The sequence below is a fragment of the Maniola jurtina genome, chromosome 2 (genome assembly GCF_905333055.1).
Source record: "Maniola jurtina chromosome 2, ilManJurt1.1, whole genome shotgun sequence".
NCBI classification, from domain to species: Eukaryota; Metazoa; Arthropoda; class Insecta; order Lepidoptera; family Nymphalidae; genus Maniola; species Maniola jurtina.
This window is the reverse complement of record NC_060030.1, coordinates 10,189,947-10,206,379: the sequence shown is the minus strand read 5'-3', so window position 1 is coordinate 10,206,379 and position 16,433 is coordinate 10,189,947. Positions and strand designations below refer to the sequence as shown.

The window sequence follows — 16,433 nt, the reverse complement described above, 5'->3', positions numbered from 1 at the left end:
ACATAGACGTTGAGGTCCCAAGGTGCTAAAATGGCGACATCGCACTGGACTCCCCACTAGGTGGACATACGACAAATGATCAAATGAGTCGCAGGGAGCCGCTGGATTCAGGTGGCACGAGACTGAGGCATGAAGAAGTCCCTACACGAAACCTACCTCAGCAATGAACTTCTATCGGTTGATAGCTATGATGATGATGAATATTTGTTCCTTAGGGCCCTTAGGGCGTTTGTGTACTTATTTGCTTCGTATTTTGACGGATCCATATAAATGCGAACCAAATTAGTGCACAATTGTACGTACATTTCCTATGATGATGACGGCCACTTCAAATCGTAGTTTTACAGAAACGAATACGAATAAGCTCATAAACACCGTCAGAGTTTGAATTTTTAAAAATCCTTTGCATGCCAAATTTCAGCCCGATGCTCGGCTCCAGTTGTTTGAGCTGTGCGTTGATAGATCAGACAGTCAGTCAGTCACCTTTTTCTTTTATTAAGCGGACTAGTGAAAATCTACTCCCTGAAAAAATATAGTATGGATTGATTCACTTACCGAGCTTGCACTAGGCTCAGGAGGCTCGTGGTGGTAAGTGGAGAGATGTCGAATGGGTCCCGCCATGCCGCACTGCGTACATAACTTCGATCACTCGGAAAATGTCATTTCCACTTTACACTACCAGTGTTTTTATCTACAGTCCGCAGCACCTCCATTTTATATTTTATTCAAAAACTATTTTTAAAGGTTTCGAAGTGATTGAATACTATGCATCTTTTTATGGTTGTGAGGTAAACTACGAGTAGAGGTATATTTGAAAATTATTATTAAGTTTTTTTAATTTTTAGACTAGCGCTTGGCTGCAATCAGACCTGCTGGCAAGTGATAAAGATAAAGCGCGCTTGCCTAGAAGATGCCTATTCTCTCTTGACTTGAAGTTAAGTACCTATATAAGCGGTTGAGGGGAAAACTGATGCCAGAAGGGCGTTCTATAACCTAGCGGTTCGAGTTAGAAACGAGGAAGAAAATTACTTCGTACGTGGCCATGGAATTTTGACTACATACCGGTGTAGACCTTGACGATGCCTGTCGTACGTAGCAGAAAGGTGAAGGATGAACGAAGTCAAAAAGTCTGTGAGTGATTGCAGGCTACGGAGCAGGAATATACAGCCGCGTTTTGCCGTTTGGCACCCATTCTTACTCGTAATTAGGATGTGCCCTCGAGTCTTAACAATTTATTATTAGAAGCCTCAAGTGTTTATTTGTTACGCGACCCAGACTTATTAGAACGCTTTTCACATAAGTAGCAAAGTCTATATGCGTTGACTTGATCCTTTCAATTTTCGAACATCAACTTTAGCGCCCTTTAAGTCAGGATGCACTAAACTCTACGAGTGCTTCTTGAAAGTGTCCAGTAATATTCTAAAGAGGAAAGTTTTGTTTATTTGAAATGGATAAACAGCTTCGTAAGGAAACTTGCGTGTCTGAGAATTCTCAATAATATTCTTAAAAGTGGTGTGAACTGTGAAGTCTACCACAGTACTGGACGGATTTAGCTGAATTTTGGAGTGGAGATCGAATATCCCGTAAAAATCCATGGTTCCCGCAGGATTTTGTCCACGCGGACAAAGCCGCGGGCATCATGCAGTCACACTAATATTATAAAGGAGAAGTTTAGAAAGTTTGTATGTGTGTGTGTGTGTGTGTGTGTGTGTGTAAAGTAAAAGTAAAGTAAAATATTCTTTATTGTACACCAACAAGACAGTAATATATAAATAACAATAAAGATTTATGTACAAAAGGCGGCCTTATCGCTAAAATAGCGATAAGGCGGAAAATAGACAAAGATTTAGACTGTTTGATATCCAAGGGGAGAGAGTTCCAGAGCAGTATAGCGGTAACAGTAAAAGATTTAGCATAATAGGAGGAGGTGTGTGTGTGTGTGTGACTGCGTGTTTGTTACTCCTTCACGCAAAAACTACTGGACGGATTGGGCTGAAATTTAGAATAGAGATAGATTATACCCTGGATTAGCACATAAGCTACTTTTTATCCCGGAAAGTCAAAGAGTTCCCACGGGAATTTTAAAAAACCTACATCCACGCGAACGAAGTCGCGGGTATCAGCTAGTATATTATAAAGTCTGATTCATTGATACCTAAGCTAAGTCGCTGCGTTAGCGTTCAAAGTACATCGATATGTGTATTCTGTTTCGAGAATAGCCCAGATGTATGTGACTGCAGTGTAGTAAAGTGGAACTAGTGGGCGAACTGTACAAATACATCCTATATCCCACTGCGCTTGGCGAATATTAATGTGTTCACGACTTAGTTGACGTGACCCGATACAGTGGCGCATGTATAGGGAATTCGGAGAATTGCGTCTGTTTTCAACACACAATAGAGATCGTTAGAGAACTGAATTGTCGTGAAATAGTTGGTAGGTTTACTGCATCAAGAATAGCTATTATACTTCCGTACGTCAAAAAGAAAAACGGAACCCTTATAGGATCACTTTGTTGTCTGTACCTGTCTGTCTTTCTGTCCGTCGTGTCTGTCAAGAAACCTATAGGATACTTCACGTTGACCTAGAATCATGAAATTCGGTAGGTAGGTAGGTCTTATAGTACAAGTACAGGAATAAATCTGAAAACCGCGAATTTGTGGTTACATCATTAAAAAAATAATTAAATTGTGATTCAATTTTCAAAATAAGATAATTATACCAAGTGGGGTATCATACAAAAGGGCTTAACGTGTACATCCTAAAACAGTTTATTTTTTATTTTTATGTTTAGTTTTTGATTTATCGTGCAAAATGTTGGAAAAAATACCGGAGTACGGAACCCTCAGTGCGCGAGTCTGACTCGCACTTGGCCGGTTTTTTTATTTTTTCTACTGTTGTCTGCCGAGTTATTGGTCTACTTATTCTGCTACGGTTCTGTAGTCGCGGGTTGGAGTTCTGGGTTGGGATAAAAATGTTGTTGGGTTTATCTATCAAGAAATCCTCGTTTGAGAACCCCCGTGACTCGGAGATCACGTAAAGTCATTGGTGCTGCACTTTTTGCATGATTGCCGTTCCATAGGATTATGAGACTGAAAGAGCACTTAGGCATGATGCTCAGGCGTGGTTGATCCAAAATTCATCAGGAAAACATGACTATTTCGCGCCAAATACTATTCGCTATTTATGGTGCGCTGCAGTGACAGTCTACATAATCCAAGGGAAATCAATGAAAAAATGATATTTTTAACCCCCGACCCAAAAAGAAGGATGTTATAAGTTTGACGTGTGTATCTGTGTATCTGTGTGTCTGTGTATCTGTGTGTCTGTGTGTCTATGTGTCTGTGTATCTGTGTATCTGTCTGTGGCATCGTAGCGCCTAAACGAATGAACCGATTTTAATTTACTTTTTTTTGTTTGAAAGGTGGCTTGATCGAGAGTGTTCTTAGCTATAATCCAACAAAATTGGTTCAGCCGTTTAAGAGTTATCAGCTCTTTTCTAGTTTTCTTGCAGAAAAGAAGGTTAGATAACCGTTAGGTTCATAACATTATGTCAATTGACAAATGTCAAGCTGTCAAGATGGACGTTGCCTAAGTACAAAATTATTTATTTGAAAATGATGTTTTGGAAAACTCAGATACTTTGGATAGTAGGCGCGGAATAGTCCAAGAAAATCAGTTCAGCCGTTTGAAAGTTATCAGGTCTTTTCGGTCTTTTCTAGTTACTGTAACCTTCACTTGTCGGGGGTGTTATAAATTTTTAATTTACACTTGTAGTTATGTTAACATAAAAATATAATTGTATGAAATCCTAGAAAAACCGGTTCATAGGGCAAAATAATGGAATTAAAAGGTTACTTAGATCAATTGGACGATATATGGAAGATATTGGATGTACTCGCATATGGGTTTTATTGAGAAAAGCAGCCTTGAAAGTTTCTACAGTTGTCAAGCTTTTCAATGTGCGTTTTGCTTTTTTTTTATATTTAAAACTTGGCACTGAAGCGAAAAGCTGTCTACAAAAGCTAAAACAGCTAAAAAACACATTACTTATTCCTTGACATCCGAAAAATCTACGTCTCAATGTGTATTGCGTTTAGAATATTACATTGAATACTAGTTGACTCGCCATGGCTTCGCACAGGTAATCTTACTTATTCTATGGACTTAAGAGTGAACCTTGTACCTAAGTATATAATAAAATAGGTGACCCGCCCGGTTTCACCCATTCGAAAATATATCTCTACATCTACTAATATTATAAATGAGAAAGTGTGTCTGTCTGTCTGCTAGTTTCTCACGGCCCATCCGTTTGCTAGCTTGCATCTCAATGAAGGACAAGGAAAGCTTTTGGTCCTGAAAAATCGGGCATTATTTACTTGGTACAAAGATGGTTTGCATCCGGAGACGGACATAGTTTATTTTTTATCACGGAAAAGCAAAGAGTTCCCAAAGGATTTTCAAAAGCTTTAATCTACGCGGATGAAGTCGCGGGCGTCATTGTTTCCTACATAATAATAGTCTATGCTACTTCTGGATAAAACAGCTTCGCAATGGTAAAATAATTATTAAAATCAGTTTCAGAAAAAAAAAGTTTCAGAGTTCATTGATTACAAAAACAAATCTTTTCACTTTATAATATTAGGGTAGATAATGTTTATCTATCTGTCTATTCATAACCTATGCATTCGTGCGTCGTTCATCCGATTGAGTTGAAACTTAGCATAGTTATTGTTACACCCGAGTAGCAATCAGTGTAGTAAGTTGACTTTTTACTACATATTTTACTACTTTACTAAGTCAGGTATATTTTTGGGAAATACAAAGAATCCCCTGTTCTTGAAATCGGTTGAAAAGAGAGACCTATCTGCCAAAATATCTGTTTGAAATACCAACCGTCTAGCAAACTAAATGATGATATTTTAATATCCGGCAGAGTTTATTCATTAAAATTTAATTCATAACAGATCTGGTAGGTACAACAACTCAAACAAAACAAATCAAAAACGTTATAATTCCCTTTTTCAGTGGAATTTCAGTGAAAAGGGTACAGGCCAGAAATAATATTATTTTGTTGATCCCAGTACAATAGGGGTCTCGTTATCAGAATGAGAAGTATCGAATTGTTTAAATTAAAATTATTTAATTTTCCTATATAATTCATATTTTAATAATTTAACTGAAAGAGTCTGAAGCTTTTGAAATTAATTTCGACACGAAATAAAATTATTGAATGGGAGTCTTAAGCACCAATATTAAGTAGGTAGGTATTTAATTAAAATTGTCGCTTATATTTTTATTTAGTTTGTGAAAATTAACAATTTCACGCCTACGTGATTTTAGTTAAGCAATTAGGTGCTCATTCACTAATAGAAATCCATACTAATATTATAAATGCGAAAGTGTGTCTGTCTGTCTGTCTGTCTATCTGTCTGATACGTTTTCACGGCCCAACCGCCGAACCGATTTTAATGAAATTTGGTACACACTTGGGATACATCCCGGGGAAGGACATAGGCTACTTTTTATCCCGGAAAATTAAAGAGTTCCTACGGGATTTAAAAAAATCGAAATCCACGCGGGCGAAGCCGCGGGCATCCCCTAGTTCTTTATATAACAAAGATTATAATATAAAAGACAGTGTACATTGTTACAGTCTGTTTCATATTTTTACCCAACTAGGTACGGAGGGGTTAATATGATTTTGTCTATGTTTGTTTGTCCGTTACTCTGTGTTGTTTATTAGTTATTGTGCGTTATTTGTTCGCTAGTAAGTCAGTGCATAGCATGTGCATAGGGTACATAGCCTCGTAGTTATGACGTTGGATATATTACGAGTATGTGACGTTTAAACAACTAAATATCACTTGCTTTAACGTTGAAGGAAAACATCGTGAGGAAACCTGCATGCCTGAGAGTTCTCCATAATGTTTTCAAAGATGTGTGAAGTTTTCTTATGCGAACCTCTACAGTGTGGTGGACGATGGCCTAAGCCCTTCTCCTTCTGAGAATAGGTCTGTCCTCAGTAGCGGGCCGGCGATGGGTGGTTCTTTTTGTTTCCTTCCGTTGATGGTGATCTGTCTGTTAGAGCGTAAATATATTTAGAAAAATCAGCCAAGTACGAGTCAGACTCGCGCACCGAGGGAATGTACACGGGATTTTTTTCCAACATTTTGCACGATAAATCAAAAACTATTACGCATAAAAATAAATAAAAATCTGTTTTAGAATGTACAGGTAGTACGATACCCCCCCCCCCCCACACTTGGTATAGTTGTCTTACTTTGAAAATTGAAAATACGAATTATTTGTTCATGAACACATTTTGTTTTGTAATGTACCTAACTACGAATTCGGATTTCGGATTTTTTCCTTTATTTGTGCTATAAGACCTACCTACCTGCCAAATTTCATGATTCTAGGCCAACGGGAAGTAGGTAGGTATCCTATAGGTTTTGAGAGACACAACAGACGGACAGACAGACCACAAAGTGTTCCTATAAAGGTCCCGTTTTTCTGTAATGTACTTAATTAGAAAATTTACCAAGAGGGCTATCGAAGTCGTTATTTGTAGACCTATTTTTCTCGGGGTCTGTATCAAAACGGCTGCAATTAATTTCAGTCATACACTAAATTTTAAACAACATATAAATTATATACTTCTGTCAAAATTTTCAGATAGAATAAAATACCCTAAAAGAATTTCGAGGGGAACTATATTTTATTCTTTGTATTACTTACATATTTTACTGAAGGTATATCTCTTTAATCACTTTGTAATTACCTAATTAATACTACAGACAAAGCTATAAGAAAAAATTACTTGAATAACCTAATATTATTATACCTACCTTCTCGTAAAATCTCTACAGTCAGAATTAGCGAAAACTTTAATCGGTAACTCCCAGGTATAATTTAATCCGGGCAGTCTCTAATAGATCTTAATTATTTGATTAACTAGCACAAAGTAGTCCCTGGTGACGAAGGGATAATAAGCATTTGAGTAACCCATTCCTGAGACAAGATAAAGATGATATTAATAGGTAAATGTGTCCTATATTTCAGTCATTCTCAAGGATCGTTAATTAGGATGATTATCGAATTTACGTGTACTTATATAATAATCCAAATCGGCTTTACTGAGTTATAGAGAAAATTTAAACGTCACAATAAATTTCATGAATTGTGTCAACACTAATAATCAATTTATAATATCTTCAATAAAATAATTATGAATATGAAAATGCGAGTACAAAATACAAACCATATCCGTAAAATGCAACTTAATTACAATATTATTGAGAAAAATATAACAAAACGTCGTCGGCCGTATAACATCTACGGTTTGTAATTCGTATTTACGAGTACACATTACTGGTCAACTACGCGTGCCATGTGCGTGCCTCGTGCCGTTGCGCGTGCCTCGCGAGGCAATGGCGTGCCGCGTACCGTCGTCGCGGCTCCTAGCGCCCGACTGCCGCAGACCGGCTCGGCCGCGCACTCGCCGTAATGATTGACAAAATACTTTACCTGTGTTTTCCTTAGAAAACATCGTGAACAGGTGGCGGGAAACGTATCGAGAAGGTAATCAGAGAAACGTAGCGCTCATGTTCTCCCCTTACGTACAAAGAGCTTCGCCTAATGAGATTCATGGTTTATTTTTACTTGATATGCCGCATCGATTGCCATCAGCCATGTTGTCAGCCCCGATCTGATGATTTAGGTAATAATTGGGTATCTTTCTTGTACTTTACGTCATTTGTATTTACCTAGATTGCCTAATACAATTTTCAAATTAAGAAATGCGATTTGAATTTTTTTTTGTCAAAAGTTTTAATGAAGTAGAAAAAAATCAAGATTACAGTAAGTACAAAACCAAATAAATTATGGTATTGCTAAGTACGCTGCCAATGCACAATGTAGGATTCTCTGCGCAGTCTCTAGGCTGCAGTCTCTAATCCCGAGATAGTAAATTAGGTTGTGCAGTAGACTAGTTAATTAAGAATTATGTTCTAATCTATAATTAGTTATTTACCGCGGGCAAAAGACAACAGTTAGTTGTAAAAGGTCGCATCGAAATGCCACCGCAACCTGTTGAAAGCCTAACAAATAGAATTCTAACTATAGGAACTGTTGCCGCGCGCTTTAATTATAGGCCCGAGGCACTGAGGCCAGCAATTTGTAAAGAATCTGAACTTTTCACTATTCAACTCTAACTTTACTAACTAACCATTTTAATTAAAAACAAACTTTGGCGTTATTTTCTCTAGATAATTAATTTTTACAACGTTACGCGTATACCGACCACGAGGATAAGGCAGGACTAACAGTCGTGTTGGGGTACAAGCCAGTTAACGTCCCCATGGGCCTGAGTGTTGCGGGTAACAGCAGCGCTTGGGCCGGTGTACCCTGGTAACATGATTAACTCTGTTATTGTTAGCCAAGGCTAATTGACCTGGCAGGGAGGGAGTGTTGTCTGCACGTTCCTCTGAGTGTCCCGAGCAGACACATACACTGAAAACCGTACTCACATATAAAAAAGTACGGAACCAGCGGGTTTAGAAAACCTATGGTACCTATCGTACCGTCGGTACCATAGGAAGGTAGGAGGAAGTTAGGTATAGGTATGAGGTACATAGACTACATAGGTACGTTTACGAGTACCTAGGTAAGTTGCCTAAAATATATTTTATCACCTCAATATATTGAAAAAGTATCTAATTTTTACCTAGTGAACAATTCGAAAATAATAATAATTTATCATTCGAATATAGAATTTGAACTAGGGACTTCGGATTCGCTCAGCGAAAGTACAAATGCTCTTTATACACTATCCCGTGGAAATTTCGAAAAATCATGTAAAAAGCTTTGTTCTATTATAAAGGGAACCTCCTGTGCAAAATTTCAGCTTTATGGGCCCAAGGGTTGATGAGTCAGTCAGTGAGTGAGTCAGGTCTTTTATTTTTATGTATGAACTAGCTGATGCCCGCAGCTTCGCCCGCGTGGATTAGTCAGATCCCCTGCAGCATCAGGATTGAGGAGTTGGAATCCAAATTTTTTATGAAATAATGTCGCAAAGTTCCTCTATCGATTAAAAAAGAAATAATGCAAATCGGTTCAGAAATCTTGGAGATTTTGGTGTACATAGGTAAAAAAACACAACTCCCTTCTTGAAAGTCGGTTAAAAAAGTAGTCTATGTTACACCCTGGTTAATCCTCTACTTGTATGTGAAAATCCCGTTAAAATCGGTTCAGCCGTTCCGAAGATTAGCCTTTTCAAACAGACAGACAGACAGACAGACAAAAATTTTAAAAACGTGTGATTCAGTTATGGTATCGTTCAAATAACCATATGACCTTAATATGTGGTAGTTATTTCGAAATTACAGACAGACACTCCAATTTTATTTATTAGTATAGATAACGTAATACCGTTAACCAAGTATGAATAGATAAAGTATTACGGCGAAGCACGTTTAACATAATGAATACATGAACACATTTCCTACTTGATCGTAATTAAATTAAAGAATTAAAAACGTCCGAACATTCACTTAGTTCAAAGATGGAAAATGTGTTTCCTAAAGAACCTTTTGCTCTCTTATCAGCATTCTGTAACATGAATTTTTAAAGTACCGTTGTAAAATCCTTATAAAGCCGGCAACGCATTGACGGTTCCTTTGGTGTTACTAATGTTCTTGGGAGGTGGTAATTATTTAGCACCGAGTCCTTTATGCTAATTTGTTCGCTTTTAATAAGTATGCCCATTACAATACCTATACGAAACATAAGCGCCCAAGTATTTCACGTAAGTTGCATGTCTCAATCTCGAACTCCTAAATTACTATTTACTGAATAAATAATCTACATATTCGAGAAAATTAGCACATACCTAACATACAAAATTATCACGACTATCAAGTGAAAAAAAACATAAGCTATAAGGCGATTTAATGCTATTATAGATGTGAGAAGGAAAACGAAACGCAAAATAAATTCTTCATTTTGGTTTAAAATAAGAGGTTTTTTATTAATATATCACTATGGAACCCTATTTTTGCAATGAAGTACGTACTTGAGAAGTTTATTAATTTAACTAGTAAGTACAAAAGTACTACAGGAATCTGCAATTAGCAGAAAAAAGAGCATTTGAATTTATGGAGCTCAACGATACTTGACTTGAAGCTTTGAAATTATAGCATCCCTCGGCAATCGTCGTGCACCAACGATTTCAAGTGGCTTGTAATGGCCTACGTCTATTCCAATGCTGATTTTATAGTCGCGGAAACTTTTTCTTACCTTAAAAATTAATAGCAGCCAGTTCTTAATTAACTTCAGTAACCTGAGTATACCTTTTCAAGTCAAAAATGCGACATCAGTTATGTTTTAATTTATCATAGTCATGTCGTAGTAATGTCGTAGTCATGTCGTAGTAATACCGTAGTAATGTCGCAGATATGTCGTATTATGGAGATGTCACATGATGACGTTTGCCGGCTACATCATCATTAGATAATATATGTGAAGAATAATGTGGATTAGTTACATTAGTTTAGTTACATTAGAAAATCTGGTCACATTGAATTTCTAGTGGAAACGATTAGCGCATTTATTTACACCAACTAAACATGTTATACGATTTATTGGTTAATGCCCGCGACTTCGTTCCCGTGGATATAGGTTTTTAAAAATCCCGTAAGAACTCATTGATTTTCCGGGATAAAAAGTAGCCTATGTATTAATGTATCTCTCCTCCAAATTTCAGCCAAATCCGTCGAGTAGTTTTTGTGTGAAAGAGTAACAAACATCCATCCATACATACAAACTTTCACGTTTATAATATTGGTAGGATCAAACACGTTGGCTTCTAACACCGTACATATTCTATGGAGGAGAATTAATCTAAGCCAAGTACCAATGCCCTAAGCCCTTCTCATTTTGAGAGAAGAACCGTGCCGTGTTGAACGCTTGCCGCTATGAGGATGAAATACCAATATATATCCCCCACCGTAACAACTTTCCATAAATCTAGGTCTAAACGTTCAGCGATACTAAGAGGGTAATTAATTGAATAACAAAAGCTATCGTGCTCTGTTATGGGTAGCGGTTTGGTCAGCATGTGGTAGTGGTAATTTAGTTCCGCAAACAAGCACATTCAAAGTGCTGCAATTTGGAGAGCCCTCGGGGTCACTCCGTAATATGAACAACCAGATTGTGTAGTGCAGTTTGCAACAACGCCCGGCGCGTAAATGTTTTAAGGCTGCTTGTAAGCTGATAGCCATGAATACCAAAGTTATCCTTTGGGTACCTAAAACAAATAAATAACTAAATATCCCTTTTTTAGGGTTTCGGATCTCAAAAGGAAAAACGAAACCCTTATAGGATCACTTTGTTGTCTGTCTGTCTGTCGGTCCATCCGTCGTGTCTGTCAAGAAAACCTATAGGGTACCTACTTCCCGTTGACCTAGAATCAAGAAATTTGGCAGGTAGGTAGGTTTTATAATACAAGTATAGGAATAAATCTGAAAACCATGAATTTGTGGTTACATCAATAAAAAAAATTAAAACGTGTTTCAAATTTCAAAGTAAGAAACTATACCAGGTGAGGTATCATATATTATGAAAGGCAAGCACTTGTACATTCTAAAAAAAAAAAATATTTTATTTTTAAAGATAATAATTTTTCATTTATCGTGCAAAATGTCGGTAAAAATACCCGAGTACGGAACCCTCGGTGCGCGAGTTTGACTCGCACTTGGCCGGTTTTCTTTTTTTATCAATATTGTTTTAACATTTAACGCCGTGCGGTTCCGGCTTAAGAATGTGACCGCTCCATGTCTTCCCGTGGATGTCGTAAAAGGCGACTAAGGGATAAACCGAATGGTGGCGGTTCGACATCCCACCAACAAAAGCATCCCCAAGGAGGGTTAGCGTCAGGCAGGCGGCCGGCTGTTAAACTACATGCCAAAACACCTTACAACATGTCATGTCAAGTATTAAAGGAATGTGCGATACTGCTAGGGCGTACCCCCGAGGCGACGCGCAGGAGCAGCACCCGGCGCCTGTGGGAAATGGACAAGGGTTGTTGCATCAGGGACGGGTGCGACGTAAGAAGCGAGTCCGAGAAGTAAGAATGAGAATGAGTAGTTGGAATGTAGGAACGATGAATGGAAGAGGAAGAGAGTTAGCAGATGTATTAGAAAGGAGAAGAATAAATGTTGCATGTTTGCAAGAAACGAGGTGGAAGGGTACGAAAGCGAGGGAAATTGGGGCTGGGTATAAATTTTTCTATAGTGGAAGTGATGGTAGGAAAAATGGTGTAGGAGTGGTGCTAGACAAAGAGTTGAAAAAATGTGTGACGGATGTACAAAGAGTAAACGACCGAATTATAGTTGTCAAGCTAGTTCTACAAAGCGTAGTTGCAAACATAATGAGTGTGTATGCGCCGCAGGTAGGATGTGATGATGATATGAAAGAGAAGTTTTGGAAGGATTTTGATGCTGTTATGATGGGTGTCCCCAAAAGCGAAGAAATATATATAGGAGGTGATTTTAACAGTCACGTAGGAAAATCGAATGAAAGTTTTGAAAGAGTGCATGGGAGCTGGGGTTTTGGGACTCGTAACCGGGAGGGAGAAACATTACTGCAATCAGCATCTGCCTTTGACATGGCTATAGTAAATACATTTTTTGAGAAACGAGACCAGCATTTAATTACCTATCAAAGTGGCAAACACAGATCACAAATAGATTATTTCCTAATTAGTAGGAAAAATATTAACGCAGTAAAAGACTGTAAAGTCATACCGGGTGAACCATTGGCATCCCAACACAGACTTTTGCTAGTGGAAATAAATGTAAAGTTTAAAACCGCTAAGCCCAAGCCTAAAACCCTCCCTAAAATAAAATGGTACATGATAGAAAAAGAGGAATGTGCGAAAGAGTTTCAGAGACAAGTGGTAGATAAAATGATCGAGATGGATGGTGATTTTCAAAAGAAATCAGTGAATGAGTGCTGGAATGAAATGGCTTCATGTATGAGGAGAGTTGCAAGGGATGTTTTTGGTGAGACGAAAAATAAAAGACAGATAGATAAAGACACGTGGTGGTGGAGTGAAGACGTACAAAAAGTTCTGAAAGAAAAAAAGGATGCCTTTAAAAAGTGGAAAGGTGTGAGTGATAGTGACGTGATTGTGAAACAGAATAAAAAGGAACTATATATGGAGTGTAAAAAGAAAGCTAAAAGAGCTGTCGCTATCGCAAGGGGAAAGACACAAGAAAAATTGTATAGGTCTCTTGAAAGCCCCCAAGGCCAAAAAGACCTATACCGACTAGCAAAAGCAAGAGAAAAGAATGAAAGGGATATTTCCCACATTAAATGCATAAAGATAACGAAAAGAAAGTTTTAACGAATGACGATGACATAAAAGACCGTTGGAGAGAATATTTCAGGAAGTTAATGAACGAAGAGAATGAGTGGAGTGGAGAGCTAGCTAATGTACCAACTAACTTGGGTGTGGTGAAACAGGTGAGTATAGATGAAGTAAGAATGGCAGTATTAAGTATGAAAAATGGTAGAGCAACAGGGCCAGATAGTATACCAGCTGAGGTATGGAAGTGTCTAAAAGGAGATGGATGGAGCTGGCTGGCTTTGTTCTTCAATAAGATGTTACACGAGGAGGAGATCCCAGAAGAGTGGTGCAACAGTTTGCTGGTGCCCATTTACAAAAACAAGGGTGATGTACAAGACTGTAACAGCTACCGAGGAATAAAGCTCATGTCACATAGTATGAAGATTTGGGAAAAAGTGATAGAAAGAAGAATGAGAGAGGAGACTGAGGTTACCCAAAACCAGTTCGGGTTTATGCCAGGTCGAGGTACGACAGATGCAATATTCGCACTCCGTCAACTCTGCGAGAAATACAAGAATGCACATAGAAACCTGCACATGGTATTTATCGACCTTGAAAAGGCATATGACAGAGTTCCTCGCGAAGTTTTGTGGTGGGCTATGAAAGTGAAGAGATTGCCTGAGAAGTATGTGAGGCTTGTGAAAGCGATGTATAGACGAGCGAGTACAAGGGTCAGATCAGAAGCTGGCGTTACGGACAAGTTCAATGTGGAAGTAGGCTTGCATCAGGGATCGGCTTTAAGTCCTTATTTGTTTGTCCTGGTAATGGATGCTCTGACGTCAAACATACAGGAACAAGCGCCCTGGTGCATGCTGTTTGCCGACGACATTGTGCTTGTCGGAGAAGATGCGGCCGACGTCCAGAGCAGATTGCGTAGATGGCAAGAGAAATTGGAGAGTGTTGGCCTGAGGATCAGCCGAACGAAGACAGAACATCTGTTCTGTGACTTCGGTGGCCCCTCCAGTTTCTCTGATATCTGTTTGGATGGCGTAACTCTACCTGTCTGCTCCAATTTCCGGTACCTCGGTTCGCTCTTCCAAAGTGACGGTAGCATTGATCGAGACGTGAACAATAGAATGAATGCGGGATGGATGAAATGGCGACAGGTCTCAGGTGTTATATGCGACCCGAAAATGCCCCTTAAACTTAAGGGGAAAATTTACAAAACTGTCGTTAGACCTGTCACATTGTATGGTTCAGAATGTTGGGCGGTAAAAGGGAAGGATGAAAGACGAGTACATGCGACCGAAATGCGAATGTTGAGATGGATGTGTGGTGTGACAAGAATGGATATGATAAGGAATGAATATATAAGGGGAAGTTTAAAAGTAGCACCAGTGGTAGAAAAAATGAGGAGTAATAGGCTGGCATGGTATGGGCATGTAATGCGGAGGGAAGAGAGTCATATCACTAGAAGAATGTTAAATATGCATGTGGATGGAGAAAAGAGAAGAGGACGACCAAAGAAAAGGTGGATGGATTGCGTGAAAGAGGATATGCGTATTAAAGGGGTAGATGATAAGTTGATGGATGACAGAAGAGAGTGGAAGAGGAAGACATGTTGTGCCGACCCCACGTAGCATGGGATAAGGGCTGGAAGAAGAAGAAGATTGTTTTTACATTTATTTGTTACCTTCGTTTGTTTTGGACGAAATATCACCCAAATATTATTACAAGAATAAAGAAGCAATGGTATGGTGTTGGTAAAAATAATTGTGATCCATTGATGTTGGAAGCGCCACCTCATGGAGACTCGTGTAGAGTGAGCGAATTACGAAAAAAAAAATACCGAAAAGAAAGTGTTTGTTGTGGAGAGGTTTTATTTGTATTAGTGATGCTAAAATTTACGACTTCGAAACTCAAAAACCACTTGTTGTTTCTTCTTGGTTTCCCTTTTGTTTTTGTTAATGTTCACATTTATAATGAAGACCGCAGCGAATCGGCATAATATCAGAATTGCTCAGCATTGCTTATCGATTACTGATCACCTTCTACGCAAGTGGGCGTCGCGACAGCGGAGATAACCAGCAAAGCGTCCAAGGCTTTCTCGAAAGATTCTGTATATTACGGAGTATCACACTAATATGATAAAAGCGACGGTTTGTGTGTGTGTATGTGTGTATGTTTGTTACTCTTTCACGCAAAAACTACTGAACGGATTTGGCTAAAATTCGGAATGGAGATAACTTAACACAAACTTCTTTTTATCCCGGAAAATCAAAGTTCCTACGGGAAGTCGCGGGAGTCAGCTAGTAGTAAAATAAATCTGTTTAATTGGGGTCTATATATAGTACGCGACAGGTCGAGATGGCAATCGGGGTATGTGGAATCATCACTATCCACCTACCACCACGGAAAAAGGAGCAAGTAAGTAAATACAACAATAATAAATTATTTGCAATTGTTAGTACATATTAGCTTTATTTTACCCTAACGAAGTCACCTAATCTACTCGTATAAGTTCAGAAAGTGAATTCTATGGTGTTAATTTTTTTTGCGTTTTATTCTTTTTGTAGATGATACTTGTTACAAACTAATAATGAAATAATGTGGATAACTTAGGTGATTTTACCTGGATTACGGCCTTAAATCAACACTAGTGCTAAATTTCGGTTATTCATAGGTTAAGGTTACCTCTTAATATAGAATTCACCAACAATATTTTCCATACTTTCCGTTCCAATTCGACGGGCGGATTATCAACAATACAATTGGCACCAACTGGGTCAGTGTTAACGGAAAATAGATCTACATATAATATACTTTCACTCGATCGGATTCTAGGGAACACAATTCTAGGTATCTTTATGATCTGTATATTTAGTAGTATTCTGTCAATAAGCGACATAATTGGCTTGGTCATATTATACCTAAATGTAACAGGGCTCTCTCCGTCACTCGTTTCTACTCGTTTCATACAATCGTAGTTCCAATTTCATTTGAATGTTAAGCAACCAAAGTCCATGAAATTTTGCAGACATATTCTAGAAACTAATATCTGTGTCTGTGGTGTTTTAGATTT

The 16,433-nt window shown here is 38.3% G+C and overlaps 1 protein-coding gene across 2 annotated transcripts in view; it reads right to left on the bottom strand.

The window, feature by feature from the left end:
• Nucleotides 1-16,433, bottom strand: part of LOC123873335 (syntaxin-23) — a 126,013-nt gene that overhangs the window by 23,011 nt on the left and 86,569 nt on the right. The window contains exon 1 of one of the 2 annotated variants that reach the window (XM_045918159.1): nucleotides 556-768. The exons of the other annotated variant lie outside the window; for it this stretch is intronic. Coding sequence (XP_045774115.1) covers nucleotides 556-621 — 66 coding nt within the window. The 5' untranslated portion in view covers nucleotides 622-768. Of the gene's footprint in view, nucleotides 1-555; nucleotides 769-16,433 lie in introns of those variants that run through there. 2 annotated transcript variants of the gene reach the window in all.